This window comes from Alosa alosa, chromosome 10, assembly GCF_017589495.1.
Source record: "Alosa alosa isolate M-15738 ecotype Scorff River chromosome 10, AALO_Geno_1.1, whole genome shotgun sequence".
NCBI lineage: Eukaryota > Metazoa > Chordata > Actinopteri > Clupeiformes > Clupeidae > Alosa > Alosa alosa.
The window spans coordinates 3,216,398-3,239,480 of record NC_063198.1 but is presented as its reverse complement, the minus strand read 5'-3'; the positions used below and the strand labels follow the sequence as shown (position 1 = coordinate 3,239,480).

General features: G+C 39.2%; 1 protein-coding gene across 3 annotated transcripts in view; it reads left to right on the top strand.

The window, feature by feature from the left end:
* Window positions 1–23,083, top strand: part of stab1 (stabilin 1) — a 153,048-nt gene that overhangs the window by 83,308 nt on the left and 46,657 nt on the right. For all 3 annotated transcript variants that reach the window (XM_048254800.1, XM_048254801.1, XM_048254803.1), the window contains exons 39-44: window positions 10,607–10,708; window positions 15,722–15,767; window positions 15,930–16,006; window positions 16,633–16,758; window positions 17,003–17,076; window positions 19,168–19,239. In XM_048254800.1, the coding sequence (XP_048110757.1) occupies window positions 10,607–10,708; window positions 15,722–15,767; window positions 15,930–16,006; window positions 16,633–16,758; window positions 17,003–17,076; window positions 19,168–19,239 (497 nt within the window). The remainder of the gene's footprint in view (window positions 1–10,606; window positions 10,709–15,721; window positions 15,768–15,929; window positions 16,007–16,632; window positions 16,759–17,002; window positions 17,077–19,167; window positions 19,240–23,083) is intronic.

The following is a 23,083-nucleotide window of genomic DNA, read 5'->3' as shown; positions in this document are numbered from 1 at the left end:
TAACGCAACAACCAATGAAAAAAGCATATCCTGGAATTGTTGAACGTGAATTAATAATAATAATAATAATAATAATAATAATAATAAAGCTTTATTTGTATAGCACCTTTCATACACAGAATGCAGCTCAAAGTGCTTTACATTTGAAGCATGTAACACAATAATAGTCAGTCAGTCATTATCAATCACTTTTCTTTGCTGTTTATGTTATACTCAGCAACATATAAAAAATATAGAAAATGACGTCCATAAGACTGGCAGCCTTAACCCTCTTACCCCCACAAGCACGCCATATGGCAACTGTGGCAAGGAAAAACTCCCATATTCCAGGAAGAAACCTTGAGCAGAACCTGACTTAATAGGGGGAGCCCATCTGCTTCTGGCTGGCTGCGCCCTCCAATAGTAGCAGATGTAGAATAATCTGAAAATGTAGTCTACAGGATAAGATGAGTTAACTAAAAAGCTTTCCTGTACAGGTATGTTTTCAGATCTTTTTAAAATATTTACTGAACTCGCCTGCTTGATGTACAGAGGCAGGGTGTTCCAGAGTTTGGGGGCATAATGGATAAACGCAGCTTCTCCACTTTGTTTGTGGAGCACTTTGGGTACGATTAAAAGATTAGAATTGGATGATCTAAGTTTCCTTTGTGGTTGATAAGATATTAAAAGCTCAGAGATATATGAAGGTGCTATGCCATTCAGAGCTTTGTAAGTAATTAACATAACCTTAAAATCAATTCTATAGGAAATAGGGAGCCAGTGCAGTTCAGCCAACACAGGGGTGATGTGTTCTCTCTTCTTAGTCTTAGTTAAAAAGTCTAGCCGCAGAGTTCTGTATGAGTGCCAATTTCTTTAGATGTTTTTTTAGGGAAGACCAGTGAAAAGTGCATTGCAGTAGTCTAACCTGCTAGTGATAAAGGCGTGAATTAGTTTTTCTGCATCTTGTTGAGTTAAAAAGGGCCGCACTTTGGCAATGTTTCTCATGTGGAAATAGGCTGTCTGAGTAACTTTACTGATATGGGGCTTAAAACTTAACTCTGCATCTAAGATGACACGAGGCTTGTTACTTTTTGGTTTGACCTGGTGTGCCAAGTTCCCCAGATTACTAAGAATAATATCTCGCTTTAGTTTTGGTCTAACCAGAAGTACCTCTGTTTTGTCATCATTTAGTTTCAAAAAGTTTTTGCTCATCCACTGATTAATGGAGGTTAGGCATGCAGTGAGGGAGCAAAGGCCATCTGGGTTAGTTGGCTCCACAGAAAGACACAATTGGGTATCATCTGTGTAGCTGTGGAAGTTTACATTATGCTGACTTATGACGTTTCCCAATGGAAGCATATATAGAGAAAATAGCAGGGGACCAAGGCAGCTCCCCTGGGCCACACCAAAAGGCAAGTCATGAATTATTGAACGTGAACCTGTTACCTACTTCTTCCAAGTTTCGTTCACCTTGGAGCTTCGAGCATCAGTTCATGGTTTCAGCACAGAATAAGTCATCTTTTAATGTTACAACAAATCCACAACTTGTTTGACACAAACAATGACAACGTGACTGCTGCTATAGAGAATGTGTCCCAGATAATTAGCATCAGTTGTTCATGACTGTCTGTAACTTAGCCAACAGTTTCACAGCCTGTTCAATGACAACACTTGCTCAGAACAAGTAGCCTATGCCTACACTTTCGTTCACATTCTAAACATCTCTCTCTCCAAATAGGCTTAATCATTTTATTAGCACTAAACAAATTAAAGTGTATTGCATAGCCTATTGTTATAGTTCACTTTTAAAATCACGTCATATTATATAATTATATCCTGGCCGTGGATGCATTAATCATTGCATCTGTATTCAAAAATGTCGGGTAAAAAGCAATTAAGCATCCTCTCATTCACCCTTGGAAAACAATTAGAATAACTGTGTGATGTACTGTCACAAAGTTACAAAGGCTAGATTATTCTTTTATTTTTCTACCGGATAACAAGCATCTTTGAACTGACCACATTTCAGCCCTCTAGGTCTTGACTTGATGTGACTTGAGTCCTAGCATTAGGTCTTGTCATGCTGTGTGCAAAAGTAGATCAATATAGAATGACAACATGAGTACTTTAGACCATTATTTGCCAAGGTATGCTCATGCATTTGGTAAAATGCCCTATGAAAACTCCCCATAGGACTTTGGGTTATCCAAAATGCATACTGGCAATCAAATGCTTACTGCATATGAACCCCACATAAGCATAATCTTGGCCTCAAATGAAAGGTAATACGCTGAAGTTTCATGCTTGCATTTGGATTGTAGGCTACTTCAGGTTCTGATATGACTACAGTAAATATGGAATAATTACAAAAAATACAAATCTTTACAATTTCTATTTCAATTCAATTGGTGTGTATAAGACGGGCTATATTTCTGCACAACTAATATTGGATCAACTGGTAACTGACCTGGGGCTGGTGTATGCTAGCTGGTGATGCTAGTTAGCGCTGTAAATCCTCACACCCCTAACCTTAAGAACGCTTCTAACCGCTGAGTTGGAAGCCTGGGCTTTTAGCTCAGTGGTTAGAGCGCTCGACTCCCATGCCAGTGTGTGTAGACCTGGGGGGTGATTGTCGACGGGAAATGTCACTCTTGCCTGTCCTCAAAACTTGAGAGCCCTACTATCATGACATTCTAAAGTGCATCGTCACTCGTCAAAAGTCTATTCAAATTTAGTAGGATGTCCAGTTCACATTGGGAGGGGTTTTGTTATTAAACGTGGAGCGCATGGCGCAACAAGGTGTTCCTAGGTTTTTTAATCAGTCATATGGGTGTGTTTGGGGCGTAACATCATTTTAAACCAATGAGAATGACATCTGTCATTCCCTTTAACGACGCGACGCGCGATATGTCAAATAAATGCATAGGTATTTTGGCATTCAACGGCGCATTTGAAGGAGGCTGCTTGCGAGACCGTATGGGATAGTCATTCTTAAACCATGCTTTACTAAAACCTAGCATAGCCTTCACGCATTTGCACTCGTCTATTATTTGAACTCATTGGCAAAGGGAAACTAACTTCACCAAGGAGTCAGTCAACGACAAGACAGTTATATGCAGTTATTCACTATTGACTGACAATGGGTTACCACCGAAAACATAGGCTGGAAAAAGCAACACTTACCCTATTGCTCAAATGACTGAATAAAACAACATGTATCCTGCAGTGGAGTTGCTTAGGCTATATCTCGTGACAGTGCGTCTTCAGCTGTGCTCCATACGTGTCTCGCCTCTCTCCTAATCACTTTTAACCGTCATTACCAATTTGCAAATGATGGTGAATAACTACTCATTATGAGATGTACAATATTTCATAATATCTTTTGTTCTAATTATGTTTCCCATTGTAATCATGCAATTTGTAATGCTTTGCATGGACGTGCGCTGGTGTGCGTTCATGAATGATAGAAGGATGGTGCGTGCACCTGCCAATATGACTGGTGACATGCGCTCTTAAAATAGCATATGAACAACTCGCCATTGACTTCTGACCAGGTTTAGGTGGTGTATGATAGCGATTTTTAGACAACTCGCTAGGCCCCTCCCTAGGTTGTTAATTGCCACACCCCTGGGCGCAATGCTTAAAAAATAAACGTGCAAAATACCGAATTCAACTTTGCGCGGGTGAATAACGAGTATTACGCCATGTGCATGTGCCCAAAATACAGCCCTTGATGTTATCCCAGTCTGTGTTTTGCGATGTAGTGTCTTATTTGTAGATATCTAAGTCCCTTGAGGGTAAAGTACATTTGTCTTGGAGTTGTGAGAATGATTGTATATTCCCATCAAATAATTGATGAATTATGTCAGTCCATCATCAATAAACTTTATCCATCATAAATGGGAGAAATTCTATATTTCCTAGTATGCGCATGGCCTGAAACAGAGCCACAGTTCCCTTTAGTTGCTTTTGGGCTTAAGTCCAGACCTAGTTTGTTTTTGGTCCACACATTATTTACTTTACATTTTTTCAGGGTCTGCTAACTAAGAAATGGAATAGTAGATATTGATACCCCTGGTAGAGAGTTCTGTTCAAAATGGGGGTGGGGGGCAGTGTTGCTAGGTCGCCTATAGAGGGCCGCTCAAACAATGGCAGAAGTGCTCTTGAAATGATTTTGGAAACGTTATGTTAAGGTTAAAAAAAACTCTAAGGGTGCCTTTAAATGTGGATTGTGCTACTGGAATAGAGAGGGGTTGAAATAAGAAAAGGAGGCTTTGTAAAATATTCATTCTAAGTGACTCTATTCTGCCAAAACGTGACAAGATTGCACATCACAGTCTTACGTCTTGACCTAGGCCTATTATGCAGGTCTTCACATCTGGCTGCTAGGTCTATCTCTCTTCGCAGCACTCAGAGAATGTCTAATAAGGGGAGAACTTCCACTCTCGGAAAACTTCCGGTTTCTATCCTGGTTGCAGTTCCTTCTCTGTTTCCACGTGAGCGCGCTTGCCAACGAGTGCATAATGAATGGAGGTCTATGAAGCTGTACCCTTCAAAATCCACTTTTCTCGGGATATCATTTTTTATCTAGTAATTTGAATGTTGCATTCGAAAAGGGAGACAAAGAAAATACACACTGTTGGGTATTATATTTTTTAAAGTCACTTAATTGTTCTAAAAAGCCTTTTAAACGTGTCAGTGACGTCATTCACATTGCTAGCGTGTTATGGGCAACAACGACCCAACCTGTAAGAAATCAAAAGGACATAAGTACTCGTTCATTCAACTTTTCTATAATCCATATTGAACTTGCATAAACTACAATAGAATCTGCGATTCTTCAACGACAATCAGGTGAAAGAGACAAATTTAGCTGTCTAGCTCCATAGACCCTCATTCATTTTGCACTCATCAGTGATCGCCCCCAGTGGAATTCTGGTGGAACTGCAACCAAATTCGGTACAATGGGGTTTAACCCTTAGAACCCGATTGACGTAAAGTGTGTCAAAAAAACTAATCCTTTCTTCGCTGTTATATTGCTTCGGAACTGTTTATCGCAGCGAGATGAAACCTTTAATGGGTGACAGAGCAGAAGTGGGGCTTTCCAACGAGACTACGCACTTGTCTGTACGATCAAGTATGAAAATAATCATGAAATGAAATCAAATTGCATCATATTTACAGTCTACACTTCTCTGCGTTCACCTGCGCACCCATTACTCTCGTTTGAATTAGTCACGAACCCGTGATTGGATAGATACGTCACGCATGTCAGATGAAAGAGGAGACACGGAGTAGAGCCCTGCGCAGGACTGTTTTCTTCATCCCGCTCCCGCCCGCTCCCACTGAATTTTTGACCATTACCACCCACTCCCGTAACGTGTGTGTTACCAGAGCTGGACAGTAACGGAGTACATTTACTTGAGTACAGTACTTGAGTACAATTTTGAGGGATCTGTACTTTACTCAAGTATCATTTTTGGGGAGTACTCATGACTTTACTCAAGTACATTTGAGAGGCAAATATTGTACTCTTTACTCCACTACATTTCTATCCATAACCGTGAGTACCCGTTACTTCTTCTAAAAAAAAGGAAAAAAGAAAAATCTCGGAAATCCTCAATTTGTTGTTTCCCTCTTAAACGTGATTGGATTGTGCAGGCGCCACTGATTGGGACAGCCTATCAGCAATCACCTCAGCTTTCCGCCAAAGTCAACTCCATGGTCAGATTTAGATAAGAGACAAAACCATGGACAAAACAATGGATGAAGAATCCCGGGAATGTGCCAACCTGTGGCCCCACCTCAACAGACTATTTAAATTTTCTAGTTAATGATTGTTTTCGCTTCAAGTGTTTCAATTACAAAATAGTATTTTGTATTTGAAATACATATTTTAAATACATGTATTAGAAATACTGCCCATCCCTGGCAACATGGTAAAAAGATGAAAATGACTTGATTTTACTTTCAATTCCTTTAACATTCTCCAAGGTATTAACATTACAAATTTTCATAACTCCATGTAGGATGTTTCTGTACATAAATGTAAGCACTGTGGCAGTAGTAATGCAATATTTGAAAAAAAAAAAAAAAAAAAAGTAGGCTACTCTTGTACTCTTAATACTCAAGTACTTTTAAAAACAAGTACTTCTGTACTTTTACTTAAGTAGACATCTGACTGTTGTACTTTTACTTGTACTTTTATTCAAGTAATAAAGCTGTGTACTCTGTCTGCCTGTGTGTTACACTCCCGGCTTTTCGGACACTGCACACACTGTAGGTGGAACAAGACTTAAACTTATTCCACCAACTCTGCTCCGGTCGCATATACATGTCTGCTTCCTCTTTCTCTCTATTCCTGCTCTACCCACTTCCCAACCACACACACACACAGACAGACGGAGCTCTCTTAAAGGAGCCGCAGCACAATTTTACAACACTAGGCTGAATCCCAAGCCCGCAGTGGTTTTTTTTTAGCCGCCCGTTCCCGCCCGCAGCAAAGTTCAAACCGCCCGGTCCCGCAAGATTTCCAATCCAATCCACTTTATTATGACCGCATGCCCAAATTTCCGTCAATGATTCCCGGGACACTGAAAGACCGGGGTACACGAAACTTGGTGGACATGTAACCCCACATGGATAGCATGGAACCATCGTTTTTCGTTTTGATCTGTAGCCCCCGCTGAATTGGACCCCGAAGGAGGGTAGGGCAGACACAGTTTTCTGTGAATATCTCGAAACCGTAGGGTTTAGGAGGACCATTTTTTTTTTTATGTTGATCTCAAGGGGCCATGTCAACCCATTCCATAACCACTCATTTCATGTATAGCGCCACCTAGTTAAACACAAAAAAGTAAAAATTAGGTGGTGTAATTGAAGGTATCTGTGACCTAACATAGTCAAAACTGCACAAAATTGGAAGTGTATGATCATTATGACACCCTCTATATGCACGCCAAGTTTTGTGGAATTCCGTTCATGGGGGCCACACAATAAATTAATTTATGTTACTATACACCAACTGGCCTGTAGGTGGCCGGAGACAGTTTTCTGTGAATATCTCGAGAACCGTAGGGCCTAGGAGGTCCACCTTTTTTGTATGTTGGTCTTAAGGGGCATGTCAACCCATCCCATTACCACTTATTTCATGTATAGCGCCACCTAGTTAAAAATTAAAAAAGCAAACAATTAGGTGTTTTCATCTCAATATCTCTGGCTGACAAGGTCAAAACTGCACGAAATTAAAAGTGTAGGATCATTATGACACCCTCTGAATGCATGCCAAGTTTTGTGTACTTTCGTTCATGGGGGGCCTTACAATAAAATAATTTATGTGTACATTTAGTGACGTACACCAACAAGGATTCCCGGGACACTGAAAGACCGGGGTACACAAAACTTGGTGAGCATGTACCCCCACATGGATAGCATGGAACCGTCATTTTTCGTTTTCATCTGCAGCCCCCCCGCTGGACTGGACCCCCCGAAGGAGGGTAGGGCAGACACAGTTCTCTGTGAATCTTTTATGGTATGTTGGTCTCAAGGGCCCACATCAACCTGGCTCATAATCACTCATTTGTGATTTGCCCCGGTAAAAAATGAAAATCAGTAGGATTAAAAGAAAGCCAAAATAAATATTCATCATCATCATCATGGCTGCATTTTCAGTATTGGCGAGAAGTAGTCGTTTGTCCACTAGATGGCGCATCGTTGCAGTGAGACGTAATTTTGTTGGAAGTTAAAAGTGGGTTGGAAAAAACAATGGACGCTTCATACAAGGACTGTAATTTACCGCAGCTAACATCTAATAAGGATAGGACGATGTTCACATGAAGTGTAATTCCCATTTCTTCTTGAAGCCGAAATAAATCTGAGGATGTTTATCGGACATGCTTGGTTTTTACTGCAGGTACGTTAATCTTGTAATATCAATAAGGACCTAGGTAATGTTACCAAGTAGCGTTGGTTGAGTGATGGAGGCATTTGATTTATTGCATTTGTAGAAAACTATAAATGCGGTTATACCAAGCAAATGTATAGCAGCACTGTTTGTATCTTTCGACTGTCATTTATTGCACGTGCTACAAAATCATTCTGTGCAATGGAAGATTTACCAACGTTACACCGGTCTGATACAGTTTTGCCTATACATGGAGACTGAGACGCCTGTTTATTTTGTTTTTAAGTGCGTGCAGGGTGTGAGAGGGGAATCGATGTGCTTTGATTACAGCTTGGTAGTTGTAGTCTGTGAAATTAAAAAGCACGTGTGTGTGAAGTATCCAAACAATGACACCTTCATTTCATTATGGCTGCTTTAGCAAAACACCTTAAGCTACTGTGTAGTGGGTCCCATTTAGAAGTGGCTACTTCATTCGCACTTTCCTTGACTCATGGAGCTGCGTGAATGTTATTACAACTTTTAATACGATATGACAGTTTAAGTCCGCTTTGATACTGTAAGGCGTGAAGCCATTGGTTTCCAAAGGAGATTTTATTTGTGTCGCCAGCGTAGCCTATTGACAATTTATGTTGTCAATAGGCCTACCTTATAATCCTACCTGTAGCTTAGGGAAGCTAACAACTTTCTATTAGGATCTAGTTTGTTAGTTACCGTTTTGTCATAACTCCCTGATGCATTTTTGCATTTAGAATAGCCAGAGCGTGTATATCTCAATCGGAAAATTAAACAATATCGGTGCCTATGGACTAGGCTGGGTGAACCCAGCCTGATCTGCCCGCTATTTATTTTTTGATTTCTTAAAAGATTGAGCTTGGTCTGATGAAAGCCAGACTAGCCATGGACCTCAGTTAAACATGGGAACATGAATCAAATTTGCACTAACAATAACGGACAAAAGCTCTTCAACTTTGGCCCGTTAAAATGTGTATGAACAGTCTAGCGGCGCATTTCATCAAGGCCCATTTGGACATGTCAGTTATTTGCACCACTGGTTAGATGTAAAACAGCATTTCGTTTCAGACTAGGCTACTGTTACTTAATTTGTGCATTAACAATAACGTTTCAGACTACTGTTACTTAATTTGTGCATTGACAATAAAGTTTTACATGAACTAAAGATGACTAAAATCTTATGTAGAAGAAGAAACATTCACAAAAATCCATCCATCCAAAAAATGACCTTTGTTTTTGACAGCTGTTGAAAACGGCATGGAACTGACAGAGATGTTTTTGTTTATAAATACATAAAAAATAAATAAATAAATAACATTATGCTGATACCTTTTGCTTTTCCCAAATACAATGTAGCCTACAGGTGTAAGTGACCTTTCATCAATCCAGTTGCAATGGATGAACTGTGATGAACTGCCCTACTTGTGATTGTTTAGAGATTTTAAAGGTTTTATAACAATTCTACATCTTCTTTGGCTATTCTACAATCTATTCACCTTTTCAGCACCAGTAGGGTACTTTCTGTGCAGCCGCACACACACACTCAGGCATGCCAAACAAGCATACACAAAAGTTTCAAGAGTGGGGGATGGAGTAAAATATGGAGACAAATTGAAGTGTGATTTATTTTCGCGGAACGGATGTACAGGACTGAGCGGCGGTCATATTTTGTACCGCTATGCGGTACATCTAGTTTATATAGGACCCAACCCCAATGCATATAGCTCGACTTACCCCACGTTTTTGTGTGTTTTTGTGGCAAAGCATAATCCAACGCTATCATGTGTTTCTCTATGGCAAAGCATGTTCATAATAATTTGAGATCCTAGCAATTCCTGCATGGCATCCAATTCAAGGCTCACATTGTAAGGCGCATACCACATACATGTATGTCTGTACATTGCTCAACCTCAAAGTCCCCGTCCACCATGGTTCTTATATTGCCAGATTCAGGACAGTCTGTCCTACACATAAATGAAAGTCATGTCCAGCTGGCAGCTTGCTGTGGTGAGATGCATTTCAAAATGTAAGAATTGTATAATACGCTTCTTGTCTTTGTATTATTTAAAAATCAAAATCAAATCAATGCAAGTATTAATATGAAATGGTGGCTGACCTGGGTAGCCTAGACTGTGCTGAAAAAAATATAGTAATATATAATATGTGTAAATGGCACTTACAATTACCAGGATAAATGCTAATAACTAAAGGTAGGCCTAGTGAAAATTACCTTAAAACAGTCTAGGGTTCTAAGAGTGAACAGGCTCTTCGTAGACGGGCTCTGGCGTATTGCTCTTTCATATCTTCTCCTGTTGTCTTCTGCAGCACTGATCTTCCACCGCCATGGTTCTTTTCTCTAGTTTTGTAATTTCAGCTCTTCCATTGATGATATGAACTTTGTAAGCAATAGTTTGGTCTGGTTGTGTCCCTCTTGGCTTTCGACCCTTAGCTTCTCCAGCTCAGCTTTTTTAATGTATTTTTTATGCTTGTTTGTTTCCACCGCCATAACAAGCAGGGTTAGGGTTGTTTATTTAAGCAATAAGCCCCGAGAGGCCGTAGGTTACACTGATTCTACAACAGCTAAGGGGCGTTAGGCACGTGTTAGCGGAGTAGCGGAACGCGATTCAGCCAATCACAATCAAGGACTGGAACTATTAGTTTTAGAACTCAAATTCTTTCACAGCTAATGTGTTTTTGCTGTTACCCTTACAGAGTGTAAATGCAACCAGCAGAATGGCAAATGTATGGATGGAATAAATGGCAATGGAACATGCGTCTGTTTTAAAGGCTGGAAAGGGGAACATTGCTCTGTTGGTTTGTATATCTATAACTAAATTTCATATGTAAGTAAATTGTCCAGCTGTAATTAGACATGTGTGTCATCATGTTAACTTCCACATATTATGTAAGGGATAATGGACGAGACGAAATTTGGCTCACAGAAAGAAATGCACTTATTTTAAGGTAGTAAAACGGACCCGACGCACAGCCGTTACACCTCGTAAGTGCATTTCTTTCTGTGAACCGAACACTGTGGAGTCCATTATCCCGCTTATTCCACTGTTGCCACTTGCATTGTGTTCATTTCCGGTTATAGTTTAAACGTTTTTAAAATCACTAAAACTGTCTTGTTTGTACTACTTATTTCCGCCACAAATCAACTAATTTCTCAACTTGCAGAACAAACTGCCGTTACTAGTTCTAAATGGATGGTTGCTATGGCCAAAGGCCACTCGTTAGTTCCATCTCACCCGTTGTCAAGCGAGCATATCCAAGGATTCTGATGAACCTTAGCTTTAAAACATCGCTTTTTTACTTAGCCTACTGCCATGTAACTAGATAAAATTATATCTGTCATCTGAACATCTGTATTTTACAGCTCTGATGCAACGTGACAGTTCATTTAATCTTCACGACGAGTTCAGCAAATTAATATACAAGTGTGATACAGCCAAAAAATTGGAGCTACTTCATAGATAGGTGTGATACGGTCAAAGATTACTTGATTACTAGCAAGATAGAGCAACGTAATTCGTTACTATTGGAGCAAAATGGGACCGTTCCGGTCTGCATAAGAGGGAGTAAATATGGTGTGCTTCTCTCCCTTATAAGACGATTCGATATGTATATAATATGCATGAGCTACGATAAGTTTCAGAAACGATACGTTTTAATACAGAACGATTCAGCACAATTTGATACGATGCAATATGATTTTTTTATAGGCTCTTCACAATGCTAGTAGAACGCTCCATTGACTTAAAGGGACACCAGGCAACGTTTTCGTGTTAATTACTCATCTTCGTAAGTCGGTATATGGTTAAATGACTCATTACAGGGCGAATGAAGACTTTCTCGTCCGCCCCTACTGCCTGTAGGATGAATATCCCACTTGCAAGTTCAGTGTATCGTACCCGGCGACCGAAGCAGTTTCCATCCTGCATCCACAGCACAGAGGGAGGCTAACGAAACGCTAGCGATTGTTGCAAACGTGTGTATAATGGCAGAGCCGGCGAAGAAGCAGCGAAAACCCTTGACGGAAGATGCAAAGAAAAGGAAAAGAGCTTCACATCGAGCGAGGGGGAGTTTCGTAGAGAAAAAGCATCAGGCTTGCCTGGTGTCCCTTTAAATGGGATTTCCCAACGTTCTATGGTCAAATATATTCATGTAATTACCACTGAAACATTGGTAACAGGTTTTGTGCTTCTGATTTACATCTTTTATATCACTCCACAAGTAGTCCGGTCACTTATTGCAATGGAACTTCATTCAAAAGTGAAAGCAAACGGTTGATCAACTGTGTTCTAAAGAGTATTTGATTCAAGTTCAGCGTTGGAGTGTCGGGGTCCGGTTCGCCCTGTCAGGACGTATTTTCCCGATAATGACCGATGTTCCATACATTAGGCTCGGCTATAAAAGACTTTAATTATTTTTAATTAATTGTATGTCATTGGGTTTATAATTTCTCCAAAATGACACAAAGACTTGATTGACTGGATTGAAAGACTGAACAAACATTTTGACATTACTGTAAGAACTGTCAAATGTCTAAACGAAATCACATTAATAGAGATCTATACATTAATTTCAATATACATTCAATTTATGAAATGTTTTCATACATTTTTTCATCCTTGATTTTGCTTAATGTAATATTGTTTTATATAAGGCCCTAGATATGCAGTACAAAGCTGGTGATGTTGAGGATCTTGTAAAATCATTTTTTTATCCACATAGCAATCATTATTTTGTCTCAACTACAATACTTTATTAATGTTGAGCCCATATTTAAGTTCTCTGCAACAAATGCACATGAAGATATTAAGGATAAAACAAGGTGTGATTGCATTTTTTGGTAATGTTCATAGGCTGATTTGACATGGAACTATACTCTCATTCTAGGCGTAATAATCCAGTCACTAACCAATTTGTCTGCTGCAGCTCAACCTTGTTGCTGAAAGTTAGCCTACGGGGACTATTTTCAGGTGATGCATGATATCATTGTGCTGCTTCGGCCATAGTGTTTCTTGATTATTACGCTGGAATGAGAGTATAGTTCCATGTCAAATTTGCCTAGAAAATCGCCACGTTTCATTTTCCGTTGGTCTTATTACAATTTCTAACTTGAGAGGAGACAAGTTTTAAATAGGAAAATTACCGGAAATCTTAGTCACTTTTAAATGTAATGCTAGCTAATGCCCTGAATGGCTGAAGAAAAACAAAATTAAGACTTTAGAGTGGCCTAGTCGAAGTCCTGACCTGAATCCTATTGAGATGCTGTGTCATACCACTGTATACACTTACTTGGTTACATTGTATACCTGGTATACCTGGTATATCATTCTTGGCCCTGGGGCAAACTTTATACACTAAGCTACTTTTACATAGACTTTAAAATGTATACTGGCTACCATTTTCATCCTATGAAAATTACTGAAAAACATAACCTCCCCTTGTTTAATCCTTAAAATATTCAAACCCACCATTATATGTGGAGAGTTGGTACAACATTAATGAAATATAGTATGTACAGGAAAGAATAATGACCACAAAATGACTACAAAATAAGTTTATACTACCCTTAATGTCACTCTTTTTGCACTTTTTCCAAATCTAAAGTCTTGTAGAAAATCAGGGATAATGCCGTACAAACTTTTAATAGTTCAGTCCTACTGAGAACATGTTTGTCTTCCACCCTACAAAGTTTGGGCTGCCTATGAATAGCACTTTTTCCATTATATTAATGCCCAAACATTGCTTTCCAATAAATGGGATTTTCTGGCTGTAAAACTGTAGCTGAAAATAATATGAAGATAGGATTTGAACAGAAATATTTTACAGGCTTTGTTTTTGAAACCCATCCATGATATAAGGTATGAACAAAGTCTGAGATGGTGCAGCAACAACCTTACCTAATTTGACACGGAATGGCCCACCTATAACCATGACAATAGGCCATTCCAAAAATAATTCAGTGGAAATGCATGGATTCCAGTTGCTGCTACTGGAAGAAACTGGAATCCATGCATTTCCACTGAATTATTTTTGGAATCTGATCCCTTATCATGCCTGTTCATTCTTACTCGTTGCTCGACTTATTGTGACTAAATTCAAGATGGCTGCAAACGCTAAACTTCGTGAAGATACTGTCTGTATAAATCATCTTGTAAGTAAACTACCAGTGGTTTTTCAAAGTTCTCAATGTCTCGTTTTAAATGTCAGGGCCCTCGGAAGTCTACTAATGAAGTGTGGAGATACATTGAGCCTCGTAAATGGGTGTAAAACAGTGATTTATTTGCATGGCTAGCCCGATGCCGAAGCACCACTATTGAAAAAAGTTGTTGGTAGCATCGGCTAACTAGCGCCAGATTTTGGAGTGCAGGGGACAAGCCGAGATGGGCTATGAGACATACGTTCACACTCGGTATCATGTTTCAATACACTTTAGGTCAATATCACACCGGAATTCTCCTTTAAACCTTAGGGATGACATTGGGATTTAGCCTATGACTTAATTCAGGATACTGCAACACGTTATTAGTCCATGCTGGGTTTCACTAAACTTAGACAGCAACTAGTTTGTTGCTTCTGTAGTAGTGATGCTACTTACTGTACCCTAGTTGGAAAAGGCTACCGGACACTCTGTAGCCTGACGAGCCAGCCCCACATTAAAATGTAGGGTCTGGGGACTCACCGTTGGCAGTGCTCAGTCCGAGGGGTGGGATAATCGGTTGTCTTTTAAATTCCCTCTGCACGCAATAGGACAGCGCTACAACTCAGAGTCCCATGTGTTTTCCCACCAGCGGAGCTAGTTGGCTAGTTCAAACTTTTGCCAACTTAAAAAAAGCTTAACTCGTGTCACGCTGTTCGCCAATAGCAACATCCATCTTCTTTGTTTTCAAGTAGTAGGGAATTCAAGCCGAACCGTTGCAACTCTGCCATCAATCGTTATGTTAAGCCCGCCTAACGTCTCTATACACAATGTGATTGGCCCTATTGAAGTTTAATTTTTCCAGCTCGCAAGCCAACGTATAGTTGCTAGACTAGCCCGGGCAGCTGCCGCTAGGGTGCGTCTACATGTCTACATGCTCTGTTGAACGTTAGCGAATCAGAGTCAGTCTTTTGATTTTGAAAGTAGCATAATTTCTAAGGTTAAAAGAACACCAGGCAAGCCTGATGCTTTTTCTCTACGAAGCTCCCTTTGTCGATACGTGTGCGAGGCCTCGCTCGTTCTGAAGCTCTTTTCCTTTTCTTTGCATCTTCCGTCAAGGGTCTTCCCTGCTTTTTCGCCGGCTTTGCCATTATACACACGTTTGCAACAACAATCGCTAGGGGTTTCGTTAGCCTGCCTTTTTGCTGGGGATGCAGGTTGTAAACTGATCCTGCTTCTCCCGTATGTCTGAGACTTTGTGAGACTGAAGGTTGGCGGGTACAATACACCGAACTTGCAAGCGGGATATTCTTCCTACAAGCAGTAGGGGCGGGCGAGAGAGTCTTCATTCGCCCTGTAATGAGTCATTTAACCATATACCGACTTACTAAGATGATTAATTAACACGAAAACGTTGCCTGGTGTCCCTTTAAGTCTTCTGCTGCAGCTTTGCTCACCAGCAACTGATTGGTCATTTTAAAATTAGGTTTTCGACTGGCTCATAGTACATTTAAACCAATGTAGGGGTTTGCATACCGATGCACTGGCATCTTTAACGGTTACCGATATGTGTATCGGTGAATCTTTACACCCCTAATATATACTATGGAATCAAGTTAGTGTGTGTTAAATGTTAGTGTTTATAATTATTTTCTTTTTTCATCTTTGTTTTGAAGACATTGGACAAGATAAATGTGAAGGAAAATGTGCTGAAAATGCTAAGTAAGTAATAAAACATTGAATTGTTTCAAGAATCCAGTAAACAATGTAAGAGTAACATTCAATTTTCATTACTCAATATCATAGGGTAAATTAGCTCAGTTGCTAACAAGCCTGTGTACTGTAGTTAAGATATTCTAAAGATAATAATGTGACTTCTTGTAGTTGTATTTCAAATGATGGAGGAACACCAACTTGTTCTTGTGTAGCTGGCTACAAAGGAGATGGATTAGTTTGCAAAGGTATGAAAGTCTCTTCTATTATAGCTTGGTTTTACTGCTAGAATGTGGCTTTGTGCTATTATTTCACGTGTTTCCAGGTTTCATTAGAGGTTCATCAATTACATAAAATATGTACACAGTAGCCATGGATAGACCGGGGGCACAACCCACACAGTATATTTCCAGGGGGTTAAAGGGATGGTGATGGTGCATTAAGGAAACTAGATACTGTTGATTATGTCCGGCATATATTTTTTAACATCGAGCCCTATATTATGCCTTTGCTTGTTTTGAGATGTATGCAGATGTTGCCCATCCTGTGCCCACATTGATTAACCTGTAAACTTCTGAGTTTGTTGATTATTGTTAATTATCCATGTGTTAATTATCCATATGTTATTAGGGCTGGACTTCGATACTTTTATGGCACCAATCATAAAGCTCTGATACTATCAATTTATAATTTCCAAACTAGTGTCCATACTAGAGGTTTGGGAATGTTCTATGCACTGATATGCTGAATGCAATAGAACTGGGTAGATGTAAAGCAAGCATCAGTACTGAACCATGGATTTGCATATGGTTGTAGGTTTACACATTAATATATTTTCCCAGTAAATAATTATTAAATAAGGCTCTCTCTACAGAAATCAACTTGTGTGAGTCTTATAATGGTGGCTGTTCACCAAATGCAAATTGCACACATATCAGTCCTGCGGAAAGGGTGTGCACTTGCAAGAAAGGTTACTATGGAGATGGAGTTGTATGTTTGGGTAAGTGAAAATCAATTTAGCATCCTTAAATGACTTGAGAGGATGTACTTGAATACTTGTACTGTGTATGGCTTCTCTGTACTCCTTGGATTTAAATTCTAAATCTCAATGAATGATACAGATTGGACAAATTGAAATTGTCAAAATAATAATTTTGTATTAGTTGCTTTTACTTGCCCGATAAACATAACCTGCCTCGTAATTGTATCTCTGTAACTTAATTTTTTAATTTAACTTACCACAGAAACAGACCCCTGTCTTAAAAACAATGGTGGTTGTGACACAAATGCTCTCTGCATCAAAACTGGGCCTGATTTGGTGAGTTCATGCATATTTTTTGAAAACATTCCTCTACTTCCTCTTTTCCTCTACTTCAGTATATAAAATTTAACCTGTTTGAATTTTTTTTTTGAGCAACTACAATAATCGGAAAAACGGTATCGATACATCGGTATGAACATGTACGATGTGGTTGCGTCAATGGCAAAAGTGCATTGGTTAAAAACCCGAATGAATTCGAGATCATGCGTAAAGTCTCAGTATCGATAAAAAACGACTCGTATCTATACTTCAACTCATTTAGAAGTAGGAGCTAGTGCCTAGCGACAGAAAATGTTATTTAGCGACTAGCGACAAATTTGGCAACTTCTCGCAATGATGGCAAACTCTGTTGTGTTGTTGAAACGTCAGAAAATCTCCCTTCTTGTGCCTGTTTCGTTTGTGAATTACATTGCGTTCGCCCAAAGCATTGCCCCATGATTATAAAATGACTGGCCTATGTAGTATCAGCCCATGTTCTATAGATCTAACAGCTCAGACAACGTCATTGGAAGGCAGCTGCCTGCAGCACTTCGGCTGAGATGTTAGAACCAGAGTCAAAGAGACAAGATGCATGCATTGCATGCTTAGCTGGAATGATGTTTTTCCCCATCATCCTATTTTTAAAGCAGGTGTACCTGCGGGCATGTAATTGTACAGGTTTTCTACAGGAATGGCATGTTTGAACGGGCACTGCACTAGTATATATTCATTTTGAAATTGATACCAGCAACATGTTTTAAAAAAAAGTTGGGATGGGGGTAACAAAATGCTGGAAAAGTTGTGTAATGAAGAAGATCAAGAAAACAAAAGGAGGAATGTTTCACAGCTAATTAGGGTAACTGATTTGACCCAAGTGGCAACCATCAAATTACATTAATACATAGGATTAGATGTTATAATCCCTTATGCCAAAATCCAAGGTAAAAATACATTCATAATCCCCTACCCAAATTAACTTGAAAAAGCACACTAACCACCAATTTGTCAAGCAAATGGCCACTCTTATACTTATATACTACTTATACTCTAACAGCAGTATACAGTATGTCATTGGGGTTATCAAGTGGGCAACCTCATTCATTCCCTTAACAGTGAAACCAGTGTACTGTGGCTTGAATTCAGTGCATGTGGGTTGTTGGACAAACTGGCGGTCCCCATGCACTGAATTCAAGCCACAGTACACTGTGAAGACAGTAAAGCATGGTGGTGCACAATTCATGTTATGAGGATGTTTCTCATACTGTGGTGTTGGACCTATTTATAGCAATAATAATATTTTCTATCTAATAATTTCTATAATAATATTTATAGAAAACTTGTGGGGTGACATCAAAAATGCTGTTTCTGAGGAAAAACCCAGAAATGCAGAGGAATTGTAAACCAAAATCTTGAGACATTTTTCAGTTCATACAGTAAATGTTTGAGTTTGTAAATAAAAATGCAAACACTGCTATTTTTTTGAACAGCCTAACATTCCTTTTTCTTCATTTTCAATTTTGGTCATATTTTGATTTGAAATTGAATGAGCAGTGTTCCCAATGCATTGTTATTATGGAATTAACAGCTATTATAAGAATTTTGAGCTTTATTAATTTTTTAAAAACACACTGCTATTATTCTCCACACAACTATACATAGCACTGTCTAAGATCATTTTGACAAGATCATTTTGAATTTGAATTTAAGAACAGTTTGACTTATTTTAAGGAGTTTTATCAAGAAAAAAAATGCTCAACGCACTGACAGAAAAAAATGCTTGTTTTCAGGATGAGACTTCTTAAAATAAGTCAAACTCTTAAATTATGTCAAATGATTTTATGGGAAAGTGCTAGGTACTGTAAGTGTCTTTATACTGAAAACAATACCAACTAGATATTTGATCTTGATATAAGATTAATAACACTTGGTTAGATTTTATTAGATAAACAGTTTTTGCAGTGTACTTACAATTCTCCAGAGTTAATACATAAGTCCTAATTCTGTATTTCCTAAACAATGCTGTTATTTGTCATTCTCGTTGGCTTGGCTTGAGAATGCTTTTGTATCCCAATACTGTTAGTTTATTATTAAATATGTAATTTTTTACAGCATGCATGTCTCTGTAAAGTCGGCTACAGCGGAGATGGAGTCATGTGTGCCCCACTCAACCTCTGCTGGAAGGTCAGAACTTTAACTTCTTCTCTTCAATGATAATAACAAGAGAACTCTGTCTGCATAAATTTAAGATGAAGATGAAATTCTACAGCTAACCCACTAACAACAACCTCAGAACCTCGGAAGTTATTTGCCTAATGACCATAAATTGGTATAGATCAGTGCCCTCCAGAATGATTGGCACCCCTGGTAAGTTGACTAAAAACAGGTATTACTTATTGTTATTACATGGTGCTTCATAATGCTGCAGAATGCTCCATTCATTTGAATGGGCCTTCCCAACGTTCAGAAGTGTGATACTTCTCGATAACAGACCATTGCTAAGTATAACAGACCGCTGTCAAGGAAAATGGGTTTTGTGCTTCTTATTCATGTCTTTCATATCACTCCGCAAGTAGTCCAGTTACTTCTGATCAGCTGTGTTCTAAAGAATGTTTGATTCAAGTTCAGCGTGTATTGCTAACTGTTTGTTTCTCAGCAAAAGCCACGATGAAACGGTAGCAAATAAATGTAAAGAGCCATATCATGTGGAGTTTATTGTTTTTCGTTTTGTCAAGTAGCCGTGTAATAAGCGGGATAATGTATAGAACGCCGGCATTATGCAACCTCAGCTGGCGCTTTGGGGTCGTGTTCGTCCTGTCGGAACCTATTATACGATAATGACCGGCGTTCTATACATTACCCCTTACTGATCTCACAATGAAAAGTTCCGGGAACTTCTGGGCTGAATGAAGGTTTCTAAAAGCACTCTTTAGTTAGTGAGATCTAATGTACCCTGTAGCAGTTTCTCAAATGCAATTGAGCAGTCAGGCTACACTGCAACAACCCACAAACATGAAATCTAGGCTACTTCTGTCTAAATTCTTCTGTCTTTTGAGAGGGATAGAGACACTAAATCAATATAGTGCAGTAAGCACACACATAATTTAAGGTGTCTTTAAACATAGAGCAAGCACATTAGTGTCTGTTAAGTGCCTGGTATAACTTACAATATTATAAGGCTTACATGCTATGAATATTAGACACTTTTCAAGCAGAAGCAAAGCTAAAGGTGAAGAAAATGCTGGATCAGCAGGTAATCAATACAACCTTACTACTATTCTCTTATTAGTGCAGCTGATGGGTAGCCTGATTTATTGTGTCCAAGCTTCATGTTAGTGTTTCTTTCATGCATGCAGTGTGTGATTTGGATGAGTCAGACGACAGCTTGCCTGTCTTCAGCTTGAAGTTAAATGAATATACCATCAACATTTTAACCAGTAAAAGTTTATTTTTAGTGGACATTTGTTCATCCAGTGTTGACTACCTCAACTCAACAAGCTAACAGCCTAATCTCTAAGTAATTTAGCTGTAACTGATGTCTGCCTTGCTACGTCTTCCACTCACACGTCGTTCACTCCTCATTTACAGTGGGCATCGCTTTCAAATGACCACTTCATTCGCGCATTACGCGGTGTGAAGCTGCGTGAAGCTTTAGTACCACTTTCAGCCACTGTGCGTCGCTCTACCACTGTACATCGCTCTGCTTGCGATCCCTTCTGAAAAAGCAGGATCTACCATTAAACATAATTGTTGCCGAGAGTAATCCCAGCCTACGAATTCAATAACAAAATAAATCATGCATAATTAAACATTACCTCGATTTAGACTACTTGGGTATGGCTTAAGGCTTGACTACACGGTGGTAACGAAAATCGAAATCGAAATTTGCTCTCTACATTATTGTCAGGGTTGGGGTTAACGCAACTACGCAAATCAAAACAGTGGTGTGATAATTGAGCCAGTAGAGAAATAACTGTTCAGAATTAATCTGTAGCCTTGGGTAGGCTTCTGCAGAAAACAATGTTGTTGCCGATTTAATACTATCTGGCGTTTTTAACAGGCTTCACAATAATGAGGCTTAGACGACTATGACCCACGTTTTGGTTTAAATAAATTAATTTGCCCTACTTCTTGACTGCAATGTAGTCAATTGACTGCTTGACATGTCATTTTTATTTTTCTGTACAATAAACAAATACATCTGCTTTATGCCGCAGAATTACATTCATATTTGGAACTTACATAGTCCAATGCATCCTTCCACTACGTTAGTGTTTCCCAAAACCATAGTAGCAACGAACGTTCGCAACCACTATAGTAAAGTTGTGTAGTTACAACTACACCTCTCGACCTGTGGTAGAATGCTAAAAGCATAGTTCCAGGGATCTTCATGTCAAAGACGTCACTGACGCCAGTTATTTGTTTGCAAATTAATAATTATAAATATATTTAGGTTTCTAATTGATATTTACACTTCTAACCACCATACATCCATATTTTAAAATGCCCAAGGCAGAAAATACATAAATTAAAAGTCAATTTGCAGCCATGTGCACGTAAGTAAAAGTTACACACTTGTAGATAATAATAAGGTGGTTCGCACTTTTTGACGAGTCAGCTGAGAATATGTAGCCTTTGATTTTCATGGAGGGGGGGGGGTTGTTAGTTTACGCAAACCAATCCAAGAAGGCTGATTCTGATTTTGATGATATGATCTGCACAAAAGATAAACTTAGGTAAACAACGATGTCAATATTGTTGTCAACGTCTTAACCCAGATTCGAACTCTTGGACAGGGGCCTGCAACTGCTGTGCAACGGCGGCTGTCATCTGCCGGCCTTAACGCAATGCGCCACAGAAGTATGTGCAGGTGCCCGTTCACGTGCTACTAAACGTCATTAACCACCTTAGTCCAGACTACTGAAGTTTGGAAACTATCATGGTCCAAACTTACAGTACTATGTAAGTACGACAGTTTTGGGAAACAGTCGTAACTTACATGTTGGTTAGTTGAACGATGCATCCTGTTAGTAAAAAGCTATAGCTAACCTCCGTGGTTGTGCGGAAACGCCCCAGATCAGCTTGTAGGCCATTAGCAATCTGTTTATTTTATTTTATGAAGCCTACACAGTATATCACATGCCACATTCTCACTTTCAACAGACAGATGCAATAGCCATTGGTCAAGTATTGAGTATAAAGCAATTAAGATAGTATGAACTTTTTGTATAGGGTACTATCATAAAAATTTGTTAAAACTTGTACATCCATTGGCCTGTGGGGAGATCACATGCCAGTTGCCTCTCCCTTCAGTATGACTTGTTCGGCTGTGAGCTTGTTTCGCCAAAAAAAAAACTATTGCAGATATCAATGCGTCTTTGTTCATGGGTTTGGCCTCACAGCAGAGGCTTAGACAACTATGACCCACGTTTTGGTTTCATAATTTGCACTACTTATTGACTGCAATGTAGTCAATTGACTGCTTGACAGGTTATTTTTATTTTTCTGTACAATACACAAATACATCTGCTTTATGCCGCAGGATTATGCACTTGGATAGCCTATAGAACGGGCACATTTTGGAGAGAACGCACGCAAGAATCTGTAGGCTATTTGTGGCTGGTTACCAGCAAACAATGTTTAATGCATTAACTCAAGACGTCAAACATTTTCTAAACAATACAAACAGAAAGGATGCAGCAGGCAGCAAATGTAGAAGAGTCATTTCCAGTGGAAGAACAAAATGCTGAATGAAGCCCAAATTTATGAAGGCATATCTGGCAAGTTGTTATTTTTTGAAGACGTAAATGGTTGGGCTATAGGCCTAGTTTGCAAGAAGGAGACATAAAGCGTGAGCATGCCACACTATCCACAGCTGTGGTAGCGGGGGTAGGAGGATTACTGTTAGCGCAGGATTTATATAAAATTCTTCAACAGAAGGCCTGCCTCGAATGCAGGCTTGTATGGCAAGCGATTTGATCATTTACCCGCAAAGTTTGACTATCTGGAATTAACATTGTAGATATCA